At 46.1% G+C, this 26,894-nt stretch overlaps 1 protein-coding gene across 1 annotated transcript in view; it reads right to left on the reverse strand.

Moving 5' to 3' along the window:
* LOC102016228 (unconventional myosin-XVI) overlaps positions 1–26,894 on the reverse strand; it is a gene marked incomplete at its 3' end in the record, with an annotated part of 353,926 nt that overhangs the window by 317,407 nt on the left and 9,625 nt on the right. Inside the window, 1 exon segment of the mRNA XM_013515827.1 lies at positions 14,338–14,601. Within this exon segment, the coding sequence (XP_013371281.1) occupies positions 14,338–14,601 (264 nt within the window).

Here is a 26,894-nt window from a genome sequence, read left to right on the forward strand (position 1 = left end):
TATCAGTGCTGGTGGTACACGGATGTGTGAAGGACTAAAAACATTCCTCACAACTGGGCCACAGGAGGTCTCGTCTTGAGCAGGTCTTGCTGAGTCACTGGGAGGAAGCCTGGTAGGACGGCTTTAGGGACAAGCAGGGAGAGAAGAGCAGCAGTGATCACAGACGGCCTCGAGGGAGAGAGAGGGTCAAGGGGACATGAAACCGAGGGCAGGTGGCCTTGCTGTGCTTGCTGGTTAGTCTGGAAAACACTAAAGCTTCTTCCCTGGGAAAGGATCCCGGCTGTGCATCAGGTGGAGCTGGGAAGGAGAAGAGGCCGGCAGCGTCCGGGGCAAATTTATCATTGGGGACAGTCCCGATTTACCAAGCACACTCTGAATGCACGCTTCTTGAAACTCTTGTGCATCGAGAAAGCTTTGGGAGAACGCCGACAATGTACTCTGTCTGGCCCAGTTCTGTGCATGCTGAACGATTTCCCTCATTTTATAAATGGCAAATCTACATTCTCCCTGTAAAACACTTCACTCGGCCGCAGTGTCAAAGGCAAACACGACCTACAGATTGTTTTGCTGCTGCACTTGTAAGCTAAGCGGCAGCCCGGGCCTCTGACAGATTGTGCCTTTTCCTATGAAAGTTAACAGCCATGTTTTTCCTTCGCCCGTAGCCTGTGGCGCACACAATGAATCAGGAAACTCCAGGTTTACTGGTGATGGCAATGCTCTCCGAGACTTCGCGGACTGGAGACTTCAGCTGTGGCATTCATTCAGCAAACTGAACTGCTGGTTTTTTTTTTTTTTTTTTCCACTTTCAGTTTAATCAAAGTATTAGCATGTGAGAGCTGGAAATCACAGACTTCATGGTCTGCCATTAATTCTTATCACACATTACCCTTAGTGGAGGCACCACTGCTAAAAACAGCATTACACTGAGCAAGAAACTGACAGAGGTGGGGAGTCATTGAAATTAGGAGACAATATTTTACTGGGCAGACCAGACCCCCGTACGTCCCTTCCCTTTCCCTAGAGTTTGAAAACACTGGGTGAAAATTTACATGTGCACACACAGAGCTGCATGGATACGTGTGCAAGAGGAGCTGTGTGGACATGCGCTTGCCTGGGTGTGCCTTGTTGGTTCCCCTTCCCTGAGGAATCCTGCCCGGCACATACACTGTCTCTGTGCTAGGAATGGAGGAGGAATTTCAAGGAGGTTGTCAGCGTGAAGAAAGCGCCCTTTCTTCCTTTGCCTTTGCCCACACTTCCATCTTGTCCCAGGTGCTTCTCCTGGCTGTGCACTCCGGCACCTGGAAGACTCCAGAGAAAATGCCAAGCACTCAGTAAACATTTGTTGGACGGATGAGTGGTGGTCAGCTGTGCTCGCTCCTGGGCCCAGCACACACCCAGGATGTGAACAGGAGACCAGGAATCAGCACCACGGACAGCAGGGTGGAGGCTGCCTTGGTCTTGGAGGAGGTGGCTCTGAGCTGCACAATGGAGGAGAGCAGGTCTGGAGGGGATGGAGACAGAGGAAGTTGCTCTCAGAGAGGGCAACTCGGGGAGGAGGCAGTGCCCACAGCAGTGAGGAAGGAAGAGCCGCCCTGGGAACTGCAGCCCACACTTCCCAGGCAGAGGTGCATTTCCACCTGCCCCTCTCTCCCCCCTTGGCATTCACGGAAGGGATCTGGACCCCAGGCTTGCACTGCACCCTTCAACTCCAGGGCTCACTGTGGAGGCCCACCTGGGCGACTCTCCTTGAAGGAGGAGCAGTTGTCTCCATTTTGGCTGAGCCTGACCCTATTTCCATGTATTGAGATGTACAGAGCTGGCTGGGACTTTTCCTTATCCCTTCAATTGGCTTTAAGTAATGCGTATAGGTCTAGCTGAGATGCTGATGGTAATCTTTGGAGATGGCAGGCGTGTTTCCCCAGCCTCCCCCGTTGCTCCCTTGAGTGAGCTGGGATGAGGCGGGATGTGTGAGCCAATGCTCCACGCTGTCAGCTAGGATGGAGCCTTGGGAAGAGAGGCTATGATCTCCTGTGGCTTCAAAGATTACACATCAGAGCTAAAGCACCGACCCCAAAACATTAGATACTATCTCAATTATGGCACACAGATTACTCTTTCTGCATATCCTTCTGTCTGCATTTGAGGAGGGGATTTCAGGCCTACCTAGCCCAGCTCATGGCACTCGCCTACTTCCCACCACTGTCACCGTCACTCATCCTCAAGCCACTCCCTTCTTCACAAATGAATAAAATCTGGGTTTGGTCCTGGGTCGAGGCCTTTGCTCCGGATGGCCATCACTGTGGCTGGACTTAGGACACCTCGGCTCCCCACGGCTACAAATGTGCCTTAGTGTCCTTATTCTTGCCATGCGTTGCACTGGAAGTGACAGATTGGAATTAACTCGCTAGAATTCCAATAACTTTGCACGAGATTACAAATACTAACTTCCTGGGCCATGACGAGGACTGGGAAGGGCTCTCTATGACACACTGCTCTGCGTTCATCTCGGCAACTGTGCAAAGAAGACTTGTGCTGATCCCTTCAGAAGGTCGCTGTCCTGCTGCCTGGGCTGCAGAGGGGTAACCAGCAGAGACTCCCTGGGGGGATGTAGGAGGAGGGTGGCAGGGACTATGGAGGGGAGGAAGGGAAGGCTGAGGGGAGATGAGGAGGAGCAGCCATGTAGGTCACACCAGGCAGACGAGAATGCTGAGAGCAGGCAAGATGCACTTCGCAGCAGCTGCGGCCCCAAGGACAGGTGCTCTCAGCCCCGCACCTGTCCTGCCCACACACTGCCTCCTCGGGCAGCACAGTTCATGTGCTGGAGTGTGGCTATGGAGACACCAAATGCCCCTCCAAAAAGCAGGAATGGGGCAGAGGGACAGGGCACGTGGCATCTGCCAACCCTCATGGCACACAGCAGGCTCGCACCTCGTTCTGCCCCACGGCCTTCGTGGCCTGAGTGTCAGGACAATTCCAGCAGAGAAACAGCAAGCGGCTCTGAGGCTTCCAGTACCCCAAGCAGCAGAGACAGAAGAGGAGCTCACCTTTCCTCCTCTGCAGACTTGGGGCCTGTGAGCAGCTTGAGTCATCCCTGGTGTTAACCAGGTGACAGAGCAGTCTGAACTCAAGCATTTGTGAGACTTCCTTAAACCTGATCTGCCCTATAAAACCAGGATGGACACACACGGGCCTGTATTAGTTTCCTAGGGTTACTATAGAATGGTGGCTTAAGGCAAAAATCAGCGCACCCTCCCACAGTCCAGGAAGTCAGAAATCTGAAGTCAAGTGCAAGTAGGGTTGCACCCAGGGGAACTCTGAGGGGAAACCCGGCCGAGGCATCTCTCCCAGCTTCTCAGGGCTGCCGGCCCGTGCTGCATCTCTCCATTTCTGCCTCCGCGTCCCATGGCTAGCTTTCTCTAGGTTCATATTCCCCTGTTTTTGTGAGTACGCCAGTCATTAGGTCAGAACCCACCCTAGTCCAGGATGACCTCCTGCGAGCTTGGATACTCTGCATGAACCCTAATTTCCAAACAAGGTTATGTTCATGAGTTCTACATAAACACGAACTTTGGAGGGTGCTATATAACCCGGCACCACACCTGGTAGGATCATTCTGGGGATCAAGTGAGGCCACGCATATCAAGTGTGTCAGGAGACGATTGGTGCGTTGCTATAGCAGGAAAGAAGGGCTGCGAACTGCTCCGCGCTGCCTGGTGACATGAAATGCCCTTTTTGGTCCAGTTCCTACTCCTCCTTCTCATTACCTCACAGTGATCTGAACTCCTGGAGCTTATACGTTTGTCTCCAGCCTTTTCCCTTCATAACTGTGACATAAATCCATTATGACTTATAGCATAGGTGCCCAAGTCAAGCCCTGAAGCTCCGGCTTCATCCCCGTACGTTCACACCCACGGTGAGCACTGCGGAGTCAGACACGGTCGAGGTCAGACACCACCCTTTACTGCTCTGGTCCTCTCTGAATTCCTTCTAAGTCCTTCTCAAGAAGCTAGCAATTACTGTGTACGTACAGCTGTGACTCCTGACAGGTGTCATTTGAAGGTCTCTGTGTGCATTACCTCAATTGTCCTCACAGCCACTTCTGGGGGAGGCCCCCTTTTGACAATATTTGCAGGAAGGGAGGCATAGTCTGCCTCTGGTCAAGCACACACAGCTCCTATGGATCAGGGTGGGGATCAAGGCTTCCACCCCACTCCAGTGTGGCAGTCCAGACACCAGCCCCAAACAACAGTGTGCCAGGTTTCTGCTCCTGGGAGCTCCTCTCCTCCTGCTCAGTTGCTGGGCTCAGGCCACTTTCCTTGCTCCAGATTCTCAATATTTCCAAGACAGCCCAGCTGCAGGTTCATCTTCTGCCCACCTCCCTCCAAGGAATGCCACAGCATCTCCTTCTAAATGGAGCAGATTTTTAAAAACTGGACAGCCCTTCTTTCCCTCTAGGTTATACATGCTTATAAAGCGCAGTTTTTCTCTTTTTTTAGTTATTCTCACAGCACCTAGTAAATTTGTGACTACAGAGCATGCAGTTGTAATAATGAATCCACCTCAGGAACTATGAATTTGGTACTGGTGGAGTATAAAGACATGCATCAACTTCATATAGAAGCCTTCAGAATTTCAGTGCACTTTGATTTAAAGTTTTATGATTAAGGGCTGGGGATTTAGCTCAGCGGCACTGCGCCTGCTTGGCAAGCAGGAGGTCGTGAGTTCGATTCCTGGTACCGGAAAACAAACAAACAAACAAAAAAGGTTTATGATTGGATGCCTTCAATTACCTGACAGCTGTTGCCTTTAACTGAAAGCATCATGGACCAATGAACACAGCTAGGAGAAACTCTGACCTGCCCAGGGTCGCTACCTTTGCCACTCCCGTGAGCTGTTACACTCAGATGTGCAGATCTCTGATGCAGACCGGGACTTGGTTGGTGATAGAGACCCGGATGCTGTCCCATTGATCCTCGTAGCAACCTCAGCAAGTATCTTGCCCCCTGCTCCTGTATCCTCCCCATCCGGGGCTAAGGCAGAGGAAAGGATGAACTCCCAGCTTCTCTTCTTGAGGACTGCCTGTCTCATTCTAGGAGCAACCCATGAGGCAGGGGTGGAGATGGTAAAGCAGCCCTCTCCCCTACTCTGGGACATGGAGAACACAGACAGCAGTATGCGGTGTTGTCCTCTCCCTGGGAATATCCTTCCCACCAGTTCCTTCCTAAAGACAGGATGGTGCTTTCCACTTAAAACTTAAAAATCTTAAAACTCAAAAATCTAACACAAAAGATGTTCATGCTAAGTCCAACTCTTTTGTGGAAGGTCTACATTCATTCCATGTCAAACACAAACTGCGCTCTGACAACTAGACCTGTGTATCCTTGTAGAGTACTTATCACTCACCACGACCCTATATATATGTGCAGCCAGAGGTGGAGAACTTCCTAGTCCATGTGGTCACCGTTCTCACAGTGCAAGAGCCTGGCTCTGTGGAGACCCCTATGCAGCAGACCTGAGCAGGACTTAAATTAATCAATTGGCTTTTTGTGTTCATTTGTGCACCTTTCCAAGGGTTAGGCTGTCTGGAATGGCAGACTCATAGTAAGTGAACTTCTGTGATTCACTAATCCTTACTAAAATCTGTAATGGTAGATGAAGCTGGAAAGCCTCCAAGCATAAGATAAGACCACAGCCAAGGACACCTGGATCCTATCTCAACTAGATAAAGAACACAGCCTCAGGCATCTCACCCCTGGGTGAATTAATTTAATACCTTACTTGGAGAAGTCCTTGAATGATTCCATCCTTCTTGAGTACTCTCCTCCCTTCTTCTAATAACCAAATAATTATGGATCATGCCCAGAAGGTCTTGGTCTTAGCCTTAAGAGAATCTTGAATGCTGTGAGAGGGCTCTGATCCTCCTGGAGCCCTGAAATCATTCCATTTGCCTCCTTTTATTTAGCCTTTACTGAACACTCATTTGGGAGATTGTGGACCTGATTAGCCCATAATAACTAAGGGATATTAACCTGATATGGCCCTACTTTCTTTAGGAGTCCACCTCAATCTATTAATTGACTGTCACTTTTTGTCAATGGAATTCATGCAGCTGGCTATGGAGGGTCGGGGGAGAAAGGACAAGCTGCTCTTGGTACAAGTCCTTCTCCATCACTGTGGACACAGGCCACCCAGAGGAGCCACCTTCTCATACAGAGAGCATTAATTAAATGCAACCAGGGAAACATCACATGGGCACTTTTGTCATACACAGTAGCGCCAAATATTAGTAAAGAAATTTAAAGTTATAAGTGTTCTTAGTAACTACAGACTTGAGAATCTTCTGTGATGATCTACAGTTGTAAGAAAAGGGCTGGGTGAATGCTATGGGTTGGATACTGCTTATGGACATCTCACCAGATGTGCCCCTGTGCAGTGGTGCAGAAGTGGAGAGACCTTGAGGAGGCTGGGTGATCGGAGACGTCACCCTTGGAAAGGTCAATGCAGTGTTCAGAGACACTGGTTAGCTCCCGCAGGAGCAGGTCACTAGGAAAACTCCAAGTCCAGGTCCTGAGTCCCTCAGTCTTCTGCTCTCACCATGTGACCTCCTCCACTGTAGCGTCAGCTGTCACTAGGCCCTCCTGAAGGGAAGCTAAACAGGAGAGGCCACCTGATCTTGGACATTCAGCTTCCAAAACTGTCAGCTAAATAAACCTTCTGTCTTTAAAAGTACCCAGCCTCAATTATTTTGTACAGCAATAGAAAACACACTAACACAGCTAAGTCATCATGAATTAAGTTAACAGGCAATCTCATTTTATTTTTTTCATGAATATAACACTAAATATAAAATGAAATTTATTCTCTGACCCAAGGCTATGCTTTTAGGGATGAAACAGAGAAGAGAAAACTCAGTCCTACATGTTTACTTAGGAGCTGTCTAGCCTATCTATGAATGAGCCACCCAATTTATGTTGATCATCTACATACTCTAACCATGTTTTTAAAGGACTCTGAATGAATCCAGTTGATATTTCTGGTGGCAGAAATTATGGAGGGTAGAAGTATCATACAAGTTAGCACTGAAGTCAAAATTACTTCAAGATTTCTGTCCTGGAAGACCAGAGAAGTGATGGCAGCACTGACTAAAATCAAGAGTCGAAGAGGGAATTTCAGCTTGGGAAGAAGATGGGGTAGATATTTCAATTGGACCCAGTCAGTCAGAAAGGGAAGGTTATTAGAAAGGAAGGAGAACCCTGAGCATAACGAATGCTTCTGCCAGCCGTTGGCTGTTTCCTTGACAGACACTCATCGAGACTGCTTCCTAGGCAGAGAGTTCAACCAGAACCAGGAAAAAAGAATCCAAAAAGCAGCAGAGACAAAACAGGTGGTAGAGTTAACGGTTTAGCAAGTTTACCATCTGACATCACCCTGAGAGATGGTACGATGTGGACAAAAGATAGTCTTTAAACTCTAAATTCAGGCAGCATTGCAATAGCAATTTCTTCTAAGACTCATCTGTAAAATGTGAAATGCTGTGTGTGGTTAGTAGGAGGATTAAACAACTCGTCACAAAAAGCTTGACAGAGTTAATTTCCCCTTGCAACATGCCAGAGAACAACCACTTTAGCAGTCACCTTTCTTAAAAACATATTTTATGAGTTAGCAAAAATGATGGATATTTGGGAGTAGTAGGTTCAGTAGAAGAATTTACATCTGCAAGTTTGTTGTCTCTTTAACTGTCCTACATGCTGTCTATTCCTCTGTCTCTCTTTTTCTTTTGAGTGGTGTAACTCAGAGTTGAATGAACAACCCTAAAAAAATGTTTAGAAATTTTCCTTGCAGAAGGGAACAGTTGTTTAACACATTCTAGGCTGATGCAGCACATCAAAATGATAAACTGCAAGTAAAATACCACCAGCTCCAGAAGATAGCAATAAAGCATCAAAGTTACCAAATTCAAACTTAGGAACATGCTACATTCATAGCTTTTAAAAACTCTGGATTCCTTTTAAATGATACATGACAAATCTTAGCATAAATTACAGCTCTGTTCTTTGAAAGAATACACTTGGTTCTTTATACTCAGACAATGAGTTCTTTTAAATAAGAGATAAGTAAATTTATTTACATGAGCACATAATCTGTGAGATTTAAAGCATCATTTAAGTGGAAAGGCTTTGTTTGTCTTTCTTGATGATATTTTTTACCTTCTCATTTGCATGAACATGTACATTTGACCACTTTAGTAATGTTAAATGAAAATATCACTGCTATGATTAAATAAAAACTTGTCCTGAATACATTTCTAGAAGAAGCAAAGCATATGCTAGGAAGGCTCAAATACCTTTCCAGAGATTGTTCGGCTTTCCAAAACAATTTCTTAAATTGCAAGAAATTTATATTCCCCTCTACTACAGTGAGGAAAATGAGTAGTGATTCAGGTGTTTCCAAAGCATGTGAGCGATTCAAAGGAAGATACTGATAGACAGACAGACAGACATGTAGCTGTAGACACATACATAGCTAGACAGATCTCCATTATTTTACACTTTGGTCAGATCTACAGATTGAACAAATGTACTCTGAGGAATTACGAGTTTGTTCCTCCCCCAGTTTCATATACTGAAGTTTTAACCCCAATACAGTATATTAAGAGGTGCGCCTTGGAAGGTCACTAGATTTAAGTGAGGTCCTCAGGTGATTTCCCATGACGGAAGCAGAGGCCTTCAACAAGAGGAAGGTTCCAGAGCCTCCTTGGACTCTCTGACTTCCCGTCTTGTACAGGCCAAGCACCCCGACCTTGTACTTTCAGCCACCCGGTATTTTTGCATAGCAGCCCTAGCTGACTGAGATCCCCCACAGCCACATGTTTTATTTGCACACTGTAATCATGCTTGTAAAATTTTAATGGTCATTAGAAATTCAAACTCCCTGTTGAGTCACTCAGTTGCCTCTTGATCATTTGATTTTTTTTTTTTTAAAGAAAAAAAGTCAAGAAAAAGAAATGAAAAACAATGGTGTAAAATTTCAAAACAAGATAGTAGGAGAGTAACAATGGTTAGTAAACTGTGTACTATTATCGTCAAAGTAGTTACTCAGATTACAAGATAGAAGCATGAAAATCTGATCAAACAATACAGGCATAAACCTTTGCTTTCAATGAACTAACATCAATTAGTAGTATAACTGTCTTAACTATCATATATATGTATATATACATATACATACATATATATCATATATATGTACATATGCATATATTACATATATATGTGTGTATATATATGCACACACACATATACATATATATATATATCCTTTTCATTTCTTTTCTCCTTTCTCCTATTCTAGTTTCTCTTTCCTTTTAAGCAGCTTCCTTCCCTTTCACAATATCTATTGTAGCTTTCAGTTTTATTCACTCTTTCAGGTTTTTACACTAGGGAGACAATACGATGTTTACACACGCGAGACGGATTTATTTCACTTATGAGTATGGAAAGCAGAACTTCACCGGTGTCTGTGATCTTCGCTTCCATCAAACTCTTTTCCAGCGCTCATGGGCGTGAGAAACTGGCATATGATCCCTTCCTGGGGATATTTTCCTCCAAGGTCTTGATGAATTTTTTTTTTTGTGGTATTTCTGTCACAGGGAATAAACAGGAGGGTATGCAGGAAAGGTTTACTGCGGTTCACGGTGCATGGCAAACATGTAAAGAGCTCCGGGTGCACATGTGCCTGTGCGTACCAGGGCACACATGTATGGAGTGCACACGTGTCTGCCCTTTCTGCTTCGCTGTCCCTTCGGTGACCTTACACTGGTCACTGTGCCGAGCAAAGGTGGGCCTCTACTATCCAGCTGTCCTGTCCACTGCCAGTCAGCAAACTCCTAAGTAAAAAGCAATTTTTTCAATTGAAAATGAATCATTGATTAGTTAAATAGAACTTATTTTTTGCTTCTTTTGAATTGAAAAATCAAATATGGCTGCTCACTTCAGTTTAGGACTTTTCTACCATTGTTCACGGATGAACAACCTGCCACCCGCCAGGCTTGAATTCATTTCCTGCACATAAGAACAGAGTACCGAGCCCTCTGCCTGCCCTGGGCAGCAGTGAGAGGTTTCAATTTGGCAAGACGGTTTCAGCGCCTCCTGCCGAGCTTGCATATTTCTCCAAACGGTCTCCGGGTGCCCAGTGGATCAATTTTGGTGAAGGCAAAGTGAGGACAAATTGTATTCTAAAAACTATGAGGAAAATCCTATGATAAGAAATTAAATACTTAGTAATACGGAAAAGTCCAGAGAGACCAGGCCAAACCTTTTGTGAAGCTTCCGGGTCATACCTGAGCCCTCTTTTTACATTTCCTGTTTTATACCTAAGCTGCCCTGTAAGTCCTATTGCTGGTTTTGTTCTCTCTCTTGTGTCTGCCCTGCCTCCTGACACGTGCTCCTCTTCCCGCCTGCCCTTCCTCTTCCCCGTTGTAATGGGTGAAGGATTGTGTCGATTTGAGAAGTTTAGATGCTTCACTAAATCCGCTCTGCAATTCCACATCCTAGGGCACCCTGTGGACCTGCCCTGGGGCGGCTTGGTGCCTGGATGGTATAAAGGGAAAATGAGGAAAGACGGCTCTGCTTCCGTTCTTCAGAGGCGCTCCTGTCTTCACCTTCAGCTTGGAAGAAGTTTCCCGGCTCCTAGCCCAGACTCTACGGCTTCCACCTCAAATCCTTCAGCCTTCTGTCATGGACCAATCAGCCTGATATGGACTTGCATGGGACACTGCAGTGAGCTGCAGACCTTGGACTGAAACCTTCAGCCTCCAGTGTGCAGACACCTTCTGTAGGCTTTCTCACCCAGCTCTGTGGCTGACCATCATGAGACGATTGTGTAATTTCTTATAGATTTGTGTATATTGTGTTATATCTGTTTCTCTAGTGAAACACTTACTGATACACCCACCCTTCCTGCCTCCTGGAAGCCAGGGCTCTGTCACCGGCAGCTCCTGTACCAGCAGGAGGACCCTCCGCTGCCATCCACCTCCGTCCTCAGACTCGCCTTCTCAGCACTCTCTACATCATGGTCTGGCACCTCTCAGCTGCCCTGGCCCCGCATCAGATGGATTAAATCTGCATCTCTTCAGGTAGGGCCTGCATGCTGGAATACAAATAAAATCTACCCTGAGGAACTCACCGAGCAGCCGGGATTGGGAAGGAGCAGTTCAGATCCCTAGCCGAGGGCAAACCCACCACTGGGCGCCAGGTCTGACTCACCGTGCTCTGCAGACCCAAGGTCTCACTCCTCCGTCAGTCTCCTTTCTCCCTCCAAGGTCATTCATTTTCCCTTCTCAGATGAATACTCCTTTCTAAGCCCCAAAGTGCCCACGGTGATCATCTCTTCCTGCTCTCCCCCCACCTTCCACTCCCTCCAAGCCGAGTGCTGGGTCTCAACTCTGAGCCTGTGCAACTGCTTCTCCACAGGGCCGCCCTCTCGGAGCAGCAGTGCTCCTGGTCAGCTCTCTGACCCCTGCTGTTTAAGGCTTGCTCGGCTGCTGTAGTTCTGCTGAGCTTCACATCTGCTCACTGTCTTCCCCTCTCCTGTTTTCCCGCTCCTCCCTAGATGGGAAACGGGAAGTCTCTGCAGCTGACACTCGCACCTTGTCCTGCCCTCTGATCACCAACGTGACAGCAGAGCTCCACCTCTGTACAGCTGCTTAACAGGGTGAATTCAGATCCCAGGACACCAACGCTGCCCCCGGTCATCACAATCCTCTTTGGTCTCTGAGTTTACTGCCCTTAATTTCTTTTTAACCTTCACAGATGTTTTTTGTGCTTCCTGAAGATATTTTGCATGAGAGATTTTATAGCTGTACACATAACTTTTGTGTTTCACTGCTTTCAAATCAATACAGGGCTTAAGCATAAAGACCTACATCCTAGTCCAAGTTTCCATGACCAGTGCTGTAGGTGAGCTGGCCGAACCGCTTCACTCCTTCACTCCACTCTGCGGGAAGGCGGGAGGTCGCTGGAGGGGTAGTGAGCCCAGTGACCACGTCCCTGCCCTCATCAGGTCTGGAGTCACAGAGGAGGTGGCCCTGAGCCGAGACGTGCAGACAGGACGTAGGAGCGCCGTGAGCAGCCTGCAGGGTGACAGGGCTGGGTCAGGTGACATCTCAGGGACTGCGCGGCTCACAGAGGCCCTGTTCCTGCACGGCCGTCTCCGTGTGGTCATAGCTTCGCACTCCACTGCTTTGAGACTCATCAAGTTTGGTACCCTGCACATTTTGACGCGAGAATTTCATCCCAGTACTCGTCACTCTTTGGTCCCCAGCATGCAAGCTAGCAGTTGTTGATGACTCACTGCTTTTCCAGCCAAAGTAATTTTGTGCGGCACTCCACTCCTCCTTTTTGGTATCACACCTGCCAGGATCAGTTAGCGACCCAGACAGTAGTGCAGACAGCTCAGAACCCCTCAGAGGGCCGCAGCTTCACTAGCAAACCGCACAAAGCAGAGGAGTCATTTGCAGGAAAATGGATGCGCCTTGAGACCAACATTCCGTGGAGTAAACCAGACACCCAGCTTAAATATCACATGCTTTCTCTTACATGAGAAACTCGGAGTATAAACACATTAAAAAGGAAAATAAAAGACGAATGATAGGAAACAGGAAGATAGTTCTTTTGCAAATGGGCAGGGGACCAAGAAGGAGAAGAATGGAGCAGAGGGAAGGGGACGTAAAGATGACTGCGATGTGTTACATACGTGTAGCTACCAGCCACGGTGAATACAGTCACTATGTCCTGCAAACATGCGCCAATTAAAAACTTCTAAGACTTTTCAAAAATGCAAAGAACTACTTGAGCGCTACTATAACTAATGTCATACAGAATGCACCATCAGGTTTCATAGACATAGTTTCACAATCCTATGTTAAAACCTTGGAAACACGTGTTTTAGTAAATTTATGATTTTCTTACTGATTTTTCCAGGTGAAAAATGTAAATAGGTCAGAGAAAGTTCTGACACTAAAAGAGCTACAAAAACAAAAATCTGTTTCAGAGCCTTTTGGAGTGTAAATTGTGGTTAATGTCGTGTGAAGAATGTCTATTTCAGATTAATTGAACTACTGATTTTAGAGCCGATCACGGCACATTAATTTATATTAGTTTCTTTGAAGGCTTTTTCATTTATATCCAGAGCTGAAACATTTTGCTCACATAGGAACTTGGGAAAGTAGACTCGACTAAGAACAAGAACAGAAAAGTTCATATACAAGAATATATGAGAGCTGGGTGTAGGGGTGTGCGTGCCTTAATCCCAGCACTTGGGAGGCTGAGGCAGGAGGATCATTGCAAGTTTGAGGTCAGCCTGGGTTACATATTGAGGTCAAGATCAGTCTGAACTACTCAGTGAGACCCTGCCTCAAATATATATATATATATATATATATATATATATATATGAGAGATAGGAGTGCAGTCTCCCGAACACGACTGAGATTTGTATTTTGCATTTTGAGAAAAATCTAATACCTTGCTACCATAAGCCAGCCAAATGTAAGGATTAAACAAAGTCAAGTGTCTCCACAACAAAGCAAAGCTGGAGGCATCCAGACACTGGACTCTACGACATCATACAGAGCGCCCTGTACAGTACAGCACAGTATTAGTGAAAAGCAGACACCTAGACCAATAGAACAGAGATCCCAGAGATGCCCCTCGCATCCACAGCCACGTGATCTTGATAAGCGCACCCTCCCAAGAGCTGGGGAAGCACCAGCCTGTACAATAAATGGTGCTGTGAAAACCAGGGATCATGCGCAGAGCATGCACTCTCCCATGCCACTAAAAATCAACTCAAAGTCGGTCACAGGTCTGACGTAAGACCCAGAGCTACTGAGCTACTAAAAGTACACACTGATAGAAGCAATTCTTCTGTTTCTGATGAACTACTCTTATGTCCTGAGAATTTTGAGGGCACTAACTTCAGCACCATGGGTACCCATGTCTGAGCTAATCATTTAATGAGTATCACAGCCAGAATCGCCATCAACAGAGACAATTTCGCTGTTCAGAAGTTTCATTAGCGACTTGAATGAATACTTTGAGAGAAACCACTTGTTTTTCAGACAGGTAAACCTGATAGAGCAAAATATAACAATTTCAGCAAAACTTCACATTGTTTCCTATTTACTAGACTTGGGGTTTTCAATGATATTCTTTGGAAAGCGCATTCTTCTTGAACAGCTCAGATAGCACAAAGCCAGCAGCCTCGCTGTAATTCCCATCCCCCCCATCTCTCCAGCGGCCGAGGCGGAGCTGGGGACGCCGCCCCCACACCACGCACCTTCCTTGTCCTCGTGGTGGATGATGGCGTCCTGTATCACGTCCGCCAGGCCGAACCGCACCTTCGGGCTCCTGCCCTGCCTGAGCCTCTTCAGGAAACCCTCCTGCCTCTGCAGCGCTCTCTCTCGGTCGTAGTAGGCTTTGAGTTGCTCGCAGCGCATGCGCCTCACCAGCCGCTGCCGCTGGCCCAGAGGGAGCGACTCCAGCAAGCACTGGTCAATTTCCATCTCACGGGATCTGAAGGCGTTGCATAGCTGGAAGCAACCTGAAACACCAGAAGCGAGTCACTGCACCCTCCGGTCCCGGCAGCAGCGCCGCCCGGCCTCCGCACACCCCACACAGGCCTAGCTCCATCCGCCTCTGTGCTGGGAACAAATTCAAAGCCCTAGGGACAGCTGGAGGGACTGAGGAAGCTGACGTCTCGCTGGAGATTCCCCAGTAACACAGCAAGTAAGAGAATTAGATACAGAGGCTGGGCATGATGGAGCACGCCTGTAATCCCAGCACTCGGGAGGCTGAGGCAGGAGGATCGTTGTGAGTTTGAGACCAGCCTGGGGCTACAAAGTGAGCTCAAGGCCAGCCTGAACTGCATAGCAAGACCCTGTCTCGAAAAAAGACAAAAAAAAAAAAAAAAAGAGAATTAGGTACAGACAGATGCCTTTGCTCAACTCAACTGTCATCAACCCAGTCTTCCATACCTCTGTGAACTGCACCAGAGGTCGACATGCTTACCCGCGGCGTAGACACTCCTGTCTGACTGAATAGTGCTGGCCGAATTTTATGTGTTAGAGTTTGCCGACCTGCCTCGTCTTTCCCACACCCTGACAGAACTGCTCGCACAGCCTGAGGACTCTGCCAGGTTCATGCGGTGCAATACAGCCAGCGTCAGTATGATGCACCGGTCGCGTTCCACCGATCACCTGCTGAGTCCTTTCCAGTGACATTTATTTCTAAGAGAACCATCTCTGGTAAGAAGAAAGACTGAGAGAGGGCACGGAGATTTTCTTTCAGCATCTCAAAATCACGCATAGGACCGTGGCTGTTATGTTCTTTGTTCTACACTGCAATGGTTAACAAACTGAATTCTTTGTTCTGGATTTAAAAACATTCACCTTCTTTCAAGCTGTTATTTTCTATTGAACCACCCAAAATACTTGGGCTAGGTAACCTAAATATTCTGCAATATTTAACATTGGCAGACAATTAAAAGCACTGTAATCCTAGAATCTGGGTCACAAATAAAGATTTAGAGCCGACGGTGGTGGCACACCCCTGTAATTTCAGTACTTGGGAGGCTGAGACAGGAGGATCACCACCGAGTTCAAGGCCAGCCTAGGCTACATAGTGAGTCCAGGCCAGCCTGAATTACACAATGAGACCCTATTTCAAAAAAGCAGAAAGCAAAACAAAAAAACAAAAAACAAACCCCAAAGAAAACCAAATAAAGATTCAGAGAAGTGTTTGTATATTATCTTCTTATGATATTTATCATGTGAGTTTAAAGCAAATTAAAAAAAAACTATATATGCAGAAAGTGTGGCTGATCATATGCATTAGGGGAGAACACCACATACTAAGGATCTGGTCATCATAACGCTGTTTCCTTTTCTGTTTCTTTTGACACCTTTAGCATTTTTATTTTCAGAAGCACAGCTACATCAATAGGACACCTCTGCTTTGCAAGTAAAGAAATTTAGCTGACAAAGGCCGTGAGCTGCTGAAGACCCAAGAGACGATTTCACAGCAGTGAAGAGTTCTCCACACAGGATTAGAATAAACAGGTTAGGACCCAGTGGTTGTCTAAAGCTAGGGATTTAATATCCAGTTGCTCTTACATACAAGGAAAGAAAGCAGAGAGGAGTAAGAACTGGGAATTCTGTTTTTGTTGTTTATTTGCACCTGGAAAAAACCCTAAATGTTCTGCAATCATGTTTTCACAGGACTCCCCGTCAGTTCTGGTGAAAGTGGTGTTGGCAACGCCAGCTAGCCACACAGGCAGTCTTTGCTGTCCGATGACCTCAGCCTGGATGGACAGCAAGGTTCTGTGAAGAATGACAACCGTGTTGGTCTCACCCAAGCCACAGTCGCTGCCACAAAAATCCTGTCTGAAATTAGTACCAGAAAAGAGCTGTCTTCTACTCTGAGCTCTGCCTGGAGCCCCATGGCTTGATTTACCCACTCTGATGCTCACTGCTCTGGCTCCTAGGACCGTCCTTGTCTGTCACCGGTGCCCAGGGACCCTCAGAGCCGCCGGAGCTGAGGTAGGCAGCGCCTCCGAGTGTCCTGCGTCCATTAGCATGCACCCACAGTGCAGATAATCTAATAAACACGCGCCTCTGGCTCACAGCCTCGGAAGGGTCTCGTGGCGAAACTGTCAATTAACTGTTAAGGACTCTGCGGTGACAGCTCCAGAGCACGGAGTCACCCTCCCTCGCTCTCACAAAGGAGCGGCAGGGCTTGCGCTCAAATTAACTTCCTTATTTTCTCCTACGATTTGGAAGACTCAAAGGCTGCTGGTGTTAAACTTTCAGTTCATACGTGTATGAAATATGATGGGCCCCTGCGGAGCTCTGTAACCAGGGCGCCAGGAAAGACCAGAACGGACACCTTGATTGCCACAGATGGGGACGTGACGCTGAGCTGCACACGGGCACGCGCGCCTGGCCAGGGCCCGGGTCCTGGTGCGAGCTGTGCTTCATCTGTCACACAACAGACCTGCAGGTGCCACCAGGCACGACTCACCTGGGGGTTCTTCCCTGATGCCTGCTGCTCCCAGGACGGTTCCTCCCCTCCCACGAAACCAAGTGTGGACTACTCAGCGACATCCCGGACTCCTCACCACAGCACACAAGTCAAGGATGCACGGATGTTCGCTGTGGTGGCAGAGAGCGACCGGCTCTCCACAAAACCAGGTCTTCTCCTTACGCAATAGGTAGATGCCACTTTTCGGATTCCCAGGCCTGGCTCACAGGAAGCACGGCGTGTCCCAGGTGGCTGCCTTGGAGCCTGGGTCTGCGGAAGCCGCCTGGGGGCAACAGCCACCCCTGCACGGAGCCCTGCGGCTTTGCCGCTACCTGCCGGCAGTCCTGGCAACCGTGAGTCTTTATTTCCACTTCTACGAGGCTTTGCCACTGACTTTTGGGGTCATAACTGCGACAACAATTAACATTGTCTTAACTGTAGGTGGGCCAGGGAGCTGGTTTGGGTTTTTTTTTTTTTTTTTTTTTCAACAGTGCTAAATGGTGACCAAGAGGAAACTTGAGCACTTCTGGGTGATAACTGCAGCCTTACTATCTACCCAGTGGCATATGCTGCACTGAAACATTTTTACACGTAGCCCGGCGGGTTGGGAGTAGAATCTGATTTGTAGTGTCTGCCTGTGAGCATGACTACATTTCCAGGACAGCTGATCTCGTGCTACCTATGTGACAATCAGGAAAGCAGGAGACAGGAACAAATGCCACTGCCAGACCCTGGGGTGTCAGGGTAGCTGGCTCTGGGACACCAGGGCACCTGTCCACTTCCTGTGCATCAGAAACTACAAGCCTTCAGGACCAGATACTCCTGCAACCCTTCCAGCATGTGCTGGAAGCAGACGGCCTTTGACCTCCTCCACAAGTGCAAGGTGGCAGCCAGAAAGTTTTGGTGCATCTCCACGTGACCAAAATTGACAGCCAGCAAAGTGAACACAGAAAGGAAAAAGTGAAGGTGCGTTTTGGAAAATAAATCCATGGCATCAAGTGTTGGGGGGAAGCAGTTGTTGTAGACCATGGTTTAGAGGAACCTATGTATAGTACCATGATCTCATGATCTCTGCACATTAGCTCAAAGCAGAAACATGAAGAATGAAATTAAGGGGCAAAGAACTGAAGAAAATGAACTCCTGAAAGAGTTTTGCTGTGCAGTTACTCTGAACACCTGTGCCTCGCTGGAATGAAAACTCTCCCCAGCCCTCAGCATGCACAGTGCTGGAGTTTTCACACTGCTACACAGAGATGCAGAGCATTAAGGGTGTAGACGATGTGACCTAAGGGATACGTACAAAAAGCTTACACCCAGTTTTCAGAGAATACACTTCCTTTTCAAGAACTGATGGGTGATGGAACTGACCATATTATGGGCCACAAATCACGGCAAAATCTGAACAAGGTAGGAGAACTACACAGGCATTTTCTTACCACCCCAAGCATGGGGTATCAACAGCAGAAAAAGGACCTCACTTCCCAGTATGTTCTGAAGTGTACAGAGTCTAAATAAACAGTGCTTCAGGAAACAAACCTCAAGAAGTAATACATTTTTGACTATTCATTGACAGAAAAAAATTCACATGAAAATTTGTGGATGAAACTAACACAGCTCATTGATATGAATTTATAGCTTTAAATGCGTATCAGAAAACAGTCACAAAAATCAATCAGCAGCTGGAAATGGTGGTGCACATCTGTAATCTCAGCAGTCTGGAGGCTGAGGCAGGAGGATGGCTGAGAGTTTATGGCTAGCCTGGGCTACATAGTAAGTTCATCGACAGCCTGAACTACATCAAAAGACCCTACCTCAAAAAGCCAAAAGAAAAAAAAAAAAAGGGCAAAAGAACCAACTTATAACATTAGAACAATATAGGAAACCCAAACAAAAAAGAAAGAAGAAAACTATAAAGAAGGTACCTATAAATACAAATGAAACTAGGAAGAACAAAGATGAAGAAACACATGAGAAATCAGCCATCTCTATGTAACTTAGCAACCGCCTCAGGACAACAGAGAAAATGAACAGAGTTGTCACTAGTCTACAGATTAAACCAGTTAAGAACTTAGCGCCAAAAACAAAAATCAAAAGCAAGCAAATAAAAACAAGAAAAACATCTTAACCTATTGTACTCATGCTCAAGGAATGGATAACCTGCATTTTGACCCAATTCCCTTAGAAAATAGAAAAGAGGTGGTAATTACTTCAACTCATTTTCTAAGACTACCAGGGCCGTGACTCAGAAGCCCAAGGAGGGCATCACAAGCAAGGACAGTACAGGCAGTGTCCTCGAGATGCACATGCGAGCAGCCTACGGGCGGGCAGAGGAGCCCCAGAGTGTGCAGCTCCTCAGAGGGCCCCAGAGATGGCTTATCTTCAAACACAGCCACATAAAGAGCTGCTTCGAACTCTATAAATTCAGGGGAAAAAAAGGCTGTCTATCATCATTTCCATTCCAGCTTGAAATGAAGCTCTTGGAACAGAAAAATATATAAAAAAGAAAAGAAAAAAGGGGCATAAAATGTTTGTAGGAGGAGGAAAAACTCAGTTATCATTGTAAATAATGTTATCTAAATAGCAAACCCAGTATACACTAGGAATCGGCTATTAGGACCAACAATGCAGGAGTCTGCTGGATTCTAGGCTGTACACAAACAGAAGAAAACTGCCTCTACAAACCTCACGACAGGTGCTCCATTTTGCTGACATATTGATAAATGTAAAAAAAATGACATTGATTGACAAAGTTGATAAATGTCATTATGACTGAAAAAAGCAAACTGGAAATAATTAGTAAAATTTAAGCTGCATCTTTCCTACAAGCAAAATATGTGCTCTAGGCAGTGCTTGAAAAATGTTGCAGATAAAACTGAACACAAAGCAAGCTAACATGCAAGGAAAAGGTTGAGGTGTAGCAGAAACTGCACAATCACTCCCCTTATTTTTGGAGGAAGTAAGTCCACTCTGCCACCTTCTCTCTTCATTATTTTCTATTCGTGGCATTGGTAAAGGAACAGAAATAGATCGATGTAACAAGGTAGACACAAATGCCACACAAGTGCAGCCAGTAGATTTGTGACAAACTTGAAAAGGCAAATCGTGTAGGGCAGAAGTTCTTTTCACTCAAGACACTAAAGCAAAAGCACAGCTACAAGCAAGCAAGGACGCAAATGCGCCTCCACCCGAACCACACACCTTACAAAAATTCCATGAAAATGTCCCAGATTTCAGTTCAAAACATGAAGTTACAACACTTCCAGAAGAGGGCATAAAAAATCTTTGAGATGTAGACGTCACATCAAAACACCACCAATAAGAGGAAAACTTTTACTGTCTCACAGACACCATGAAGAGGATAAAACCAAATGCTGCAGAGTGGAAAACTGGCTTGCTACCTACATACCTCGGAAGAGAATTACATCCCGAATATGCCGAAACTCAGAACACAACAATAAAAAAAAATGATACAGCTAAAAAATGTAAAAGCATGTGAGATGACCTCCATTAAGATTCAGGGATGGCAAATAATGTTATTGGTTGCTAAGAGAGTAGAGCCAGTGTCCTTGCAGTGCATGTGTGAGCAGCCTACAGGTGTGCTCATGGTTAGACGAGCCCAGGAGTGCACAGCTCCTCAGAGGGACCCAGAGATGGCTTATCTTTAAACACAGTAATATAAAGAGCTGCTTCAAATTCTGTACATTTAGCAGTGTTATCAGCCAATGGGGAAGTACAAAGTGAAACCATGATGACATCTCACTATACATGTATTAGAAGAACAATCACTATACTTAGGAGTGGCAAAGAGACAGAAGCTGAACTTCTCGTATGTTAAACATACAGTTGGAATGGAATACTACAGCCATTCAGGAAAAGAGCTTGGCGGGTTTTGCAAAGGACTATATTGCATAGTAGCATTTTTACATGAAATTGCTGGCTCATCACAGCCATTCAGGACGTTTTGTCCCTCTGAGGCCTCCTTGCCATCCTCAGTGGCAAACAGGAGCTGCATTCTCACTTGGGTGGGCATGTTGGGGTGCTCTGCCAATGACCACTGTCACTCACCTGTGAGGTGATGGTCAGCAGTATCCCAGGAGTAACCCCAGGGAGACCAACATGAGCGCCAGGGCACAGTGTTCCTTGTGTGGCTGGCTGTCTTAATTTCCAAACTGGAGCTTGGTGGATATGTTTCCTCCTTCATGAATGGACCTCAAAACCCTGAGAGGGAAATGAATTCTGGCACTAGGTTCAATATATTCTTGGGGTGATCAAAAATAGGTAGCTTATTGGTCTGTTTTTCCAAGTGAAAAAATGAATCATGTTAATGAAGTAAAAATATGACAATTTCCCTGTGAAAGAAAAAATAGACCTTTTAACTTTTACACAGGAATATATGTGTCGGGAACTTGGGAGGGTGAATGGTATTTCCACTACACCAGCTTGTGCTTACTATTGAGGGGAGCTTTCCTCAGGGACCTCTGAGGCTCTGTTTGCTGAGAAGAAGCAGTGGGTGCTCTCCCTGATGCCTTCTCCTGACAGATGTGCCCATCCCTGCCACCCCAAGAGTTGGCTGGAAGGTCTCAGCAGCCTAGGGAGTGGAAGACCCCACCCCAATCTCATAAGCATCGTCACTGAGAGACTTACACAGGGTACAGAATCATGTCCCCTTGACTCAAGGAGAGAGTACTTCACAATGTCTTGCAACACAGAGCAAGTAGAACTGGGGCGATCGTGGACTTGCCCAGAGATGACACGGCTGTGCTGTCCTTCTGTGTTCCCAGCAAGATGCCTTTGCTTGGGGTTCAGGGACAGGGCACAAAACTACCCGAAACTGTAGCACAAAGCAACACAGAATAACACCTAAGTTTTCACAAAACTGGTGGCAAATGAGTACCAGTAGTATTACCTATTTATAGTCTAAACTGCTACTGTTAACTACACCGAAAGTTACAAGCCAAGAATCTTAACAGGTCTGTATCTTTGCAGAGCTGACTTCCAGACCAGATTTCTAAGCTCATGTCTTTGGCGTGCTCATATGTGTGATACTTACCCTCAGGTTTCTTCTCCTATGCCGACAGTAGGCACTACTGTAAACTAGCTATTATGAGATACTTGTAAATTTCACTTATGCTCAAATTCACAGGTGAAGGCAGAATGAAAGGAAGACAATAAAAAGTGGAAAAATACATTGTGGGTGACACGTTTTAGAGACTGTTGCTTACAAATAGCCGCTTAAATTCCTTAAGAATTCTCTTTTATGAAATAGCTTGAAATATATCCAGATTATGGACCTTCCACTAAAAAGCATCAAATTAACTAATCATTTAAAGGAGTAATCCTCATGTGTTAATATAAGAAAATAGGGATAAGCTTAATTTCATCACATGATTATAATGTAGGTAGATGATATATACATTAGTAGATGAGTAGAGGGGTTGGTAGACAGACAGACAGACATCTGCTCCTAGCATCTGACAGCAGGAGGCTGGACAGAGCATGTGTGGAGGCATAGGACTCTGGGTCGGAGGCTGGAGGAGGTCCAATGTGACCCTGTGGGGTGTCCTCAGGCTAGAGAGACAGGAGTCCTGTTCTGTTAGCAGAAGGAGCTAAAGAGTTGCTCACAGGCTGAGAGCTGAGGACACACAACTGAGAGTAGAGTAAGAGAACCTGGGTGGATGCTGAACACTGGACCTGAGATGTAGGGAACTCGGTGCAAAGATGTGACCTGCAACTTCCCTCTGTGCTGAACCCGTCCAACTGAGATTTTAAAGAAGAAGACTCTTCACTGACCATTCCCATGGCTTTATAACTGAGTCAGAGTGGCTGCAGTGCCATATTTCCATGGCTTCTGCTTCCTGCCTATGTCTGCCAAGGAATTCAGGACCTGCACTGTGTCGAGATGCAAAACAAATCCCACTGCAAAGTATTCATCGTGGCAAAGAAAACCATGCAATCAACTTATCTTCAGATAGCTATCGAGGCTGTGCTCATAAAAGACAGAGGCTGGAAAAGACCAAAACATCCGCATACAAGTGAAAGGAGATAGGAGGGCCCTCCAGGAATAAAGAGAACAGACCACAACATGTGTTAACGTATGTGGATTTAAGATGCATTGTACTGCAGCATAACAGCCAGTTTCTTTAAATAACTAAACACACTTACCATATGACCCAAAAATTATATTGCTTGTCATTTATAAGAGAGAAATTAAAATATAGCTGTACACAAAAACCAGTACAGACTTGTACCAGTAAGATTTTCATCACAGTGACTGGGTTCCTGACCAGGTTAACTTATAGAAGAGGAAGGTTTACTCTGGCTTGTGGTTTCAGAGGCTTCAGTTCATGGTTGGCTAGCTTTGAGGCAGAAAGAGCATGGCAGGAGGACCTGGTGCAGGAAAGCTCCTCAACTCATGGCACTGGGACACTGAGAGAATAAGTGGCATCCAGAGAAGAAGAGGCCAAGTCAACCTTCCACAGCCACCATGATACACCCAGAGGGAGCCTTAGTAAATCCTAGGCATCTCTCAAGATGATCAAGTTGACAGTCAAGGTCACTATCACAAGATGTTTCATAAAACCTTCATTTACAATACATAAAACCTAGAAACAGTTAAAATGCTTCCCAGCGGGTAAATAGTTAAATCCACCATTGTATACCCAGGCCATGAAATATACTCAGTAACAGAGGGGAATGAACCAGTGGTAGATAGAACAACTTAGACAGATCCCAAGGGCATGAGGCTGAGTAAGGATTCAACCTCAAAAGATCACAGATGTTACAACCACGCTGACAGAACTTTCTGGAAAGTGACAAGATTCCAGGACAGAAATCAGATCTGAGGCTGACAGACTCTGGAGATTACGGAGAAGACTGACTCCACAAACCACGAGGAAACCCTGGAGTAAGGAAAGGACCTCATATCCTGAATGTAGAACACTCACAGGTTGATGTACTTTTGTTAAAATGTATCGATCTATGCACCTAAAAAAGTGCTGCACATAAATCACACCTCAGTAAATCTGACTTCACAAAACACACACAGCAATAATGGAAAATGGCTAAATTTAGAGCCAGACTTTCAAACTGCTATAAGGCAAAACGTTGAACTAGATTCACAAAACACTGAGGTGAGACATGTTCTGCTCACACGCACATTGCTTTATTAATACATGTTTGTGACAAATAAAAATTATACCCACTGTGAGTAGTTGTACAGGTATGTGACACATCTAAGGGTATTTTTCATTTACGGTTTTATAAATAAAATAAATCACTTTTGAAAAGTGGAAATGTTGTCTTGTGAACAGATGTCAGCCTCTGTCATTTGGCATAAACCAGAGGAGTCAGGTAAGTAAGAACCCAGTAGTTCAGGGTTTGTTAATGTGAGGAAGGGCACAATGACCCCTCTCTCAAAGTGCCAAGAGCTTTCACCCTTTGTCACTAACCGACAGCTTCCAGACTGCTGGCTTCGTGTCTGTGTTCCCAGCACCTGGGGTAGTGGCCCCATCCACTGGGGACCCAGCAGTGGCCCAGTGAATGCCCACGGAGCAGATGGATGACTGTGGCAGATGAAGAATGGGCAGGAGGGATGGAAAATGATGAATAGGGAGCTCCTGTGGCTGCCTAGGAAGTGCACTACAGTGACAGCTGCCCTCATTGTTCAAAGGAGGAACCAAGCACCAAGTCTCGGAGGAGCCAGTGACACACCAGCGTGAAGAGGACTGGGAAGCAGCTGGGACACCCTGGGATTGGCCAGGTGCTATATGGAATGATGGTGAAGTTCCATTGGTTGCATTCCTAATCCACTCACACCAACAAGAACAGGGACCTCACAGAGACGCTTTACACCCACCCCACTGTCGCTGTGCGTACAGCCCAGAGTTTACCTCAGGGTCACTCATGGATGACAATCCCGCTCTTACCTCCAACAGCCGGCATTTGCCATGAACTGTCTCCCTGTTATCATTTTCACTTTACTATAGTACATCGATGGCACTTACAAATACGACACCCTTCTGTTTATAGAATTCTACTGGCAGCAGTGGTATCTCCATTTTCAAAACCAGTCACATTTGCTCCACCATCAATGACCCTGATTGTTTAAAATTAAAGGGATGCTGGCAGTGTACTGCAAGTTTTTTTGTGTGAAAACAGAAAACATATTAAACTGGGTAGTTTTAAAAGTTTTGCTTGTACATTCTAGGTGAGGTAATTCATAGATTACTGGTGAGAAGAGGAAGGCCAAGGTGCTGAGGAACCCAATATTAGCCACTTTCTTGTTGCTGGGACGCAATACCCAACACCCACAACTTCAATGATTAAAGGTTTATTTTGGGTCACAATCTATAGAGGTCTCAGTCCATAGTGGGTTGGCTCCAATGCAGGGCGGCAAGGCAGACAAAAAACAGTGCAAAGCAGGGCAGGCAGAAAGAAGTGAGTGTTCAGGGGAGGAGGAGGGATGCATATACTCCAGGCCATGCACTCAGTGACCCTCCCCTTCCCAGCAGGCTTCACTTCCCACCCTCACACGCAGCTATAAGCCCATCAGTGGCCTAACCCAGTATCGGGGACCCACAATCCAGTGTCACACACCCATGTTCCAGCCACTTCTCAGAAGCCACACCTCTGAGCACATGAGGCCTTGGGGACATCTAGACATAAACCATTACCATCCTTGAAAAACAGAAGTGCCGAAGGATTCTGTGGACCTGCATGAGTGTCCATGGGAAGGTTCGTCTCTGTCCTCCAATGCTGAACCTAACAGGCAATGTTCACAGTGAGGAATAATGAGCTCAGATTTGGGATCGACTCAACCTCTACATGAGTTTTCTTCTTTCAGGGATGCTCCATCCACAGCAACGACTTCTATATTCACAAAGTACGAGGCACCACAGGGCAGGTCCGTCCATTTCATATTTGTGTTCAGTTCAGTTCAGTTCAGTTCAACACACTTCCTCTCCTGCTCAAAGCTTGAATGAGGAAGACTGGGGCGACTGGCTCCAGAAAACCGTCCGATAATCTGTGTCTGTCTCTCCCGTCGTTCCCCATTTCTAGATAATAAATAATCTAGGTCCCTTAATCTCTCCTCATTCAGAAGACCCTTACGCTCTGTACCATTAATTATCCTTCTTTCAAGTCCCCCTTCCTCTTAGCAAAAGACCTTTAAAGCCAAGCTAAACCAAACCGAGGGCTGAGCTTAGTCTGCACTATTGGTTCATGCCCCGTTATCAGGGTTTTCCTTTTGCATTTTATTATCTTGTTCTAAAGTACAGGGCAGCTTCTAATTAGCTTTTCAATGACAACTATCTATGGAGATGACATATTACTTGACCTTTCCACAGTGGCCTCTACCTAGTGCTCTGAATACCTAAGTCCTTTTAAAACACGATAGTGTAAGGATCGTTTAAATGGACTCGAGTTACACATGGCATCGCTTTGGAAAGCAAAGCATAATGAAGCTGTGGTTTGGAACCGATGTGCTCCAAATATTGCACAAAAATTATTCTTGCATGACAACAAACCCCTACACACAAACACACTGACACACACACACATACACACCCACAGCACTGGGGACTGAAATCAGGGCCTTCACGCTGAGCTACATCTAATTCCCATCCCTTTTATCTTTTAAGACAGGGTCTCATAAGTCACTAAGTTGTCCAGGCTGGACTCAGGCTTGTGATCATCCTGCCTCAGCCTCCCAGAGTGCTGAGATTATAGTTATTTGCTGCCATGCCTGGCTAACAACCATTTTAAACATGACATCATGTGTTTTATTCTAGCAATGATTTCTTTATGATGATTAGTATC

Source organism: Chinchilla lanigera, unplaced genomic scaffold (genome assembly GCF_000276665.1).
Source record: "Chinchilla lanigera isolate Chin_1 unplaced genomic scaffold, ChiLan1.0 scaffold00003, whole genome shotgun sequence".
Lineage (NCBI taxonomy): Eukaryota > Metazoa > Chordata > Mammalia > Rodentia > Chinchillidae > Chinchilla > Chinchilla lanigera.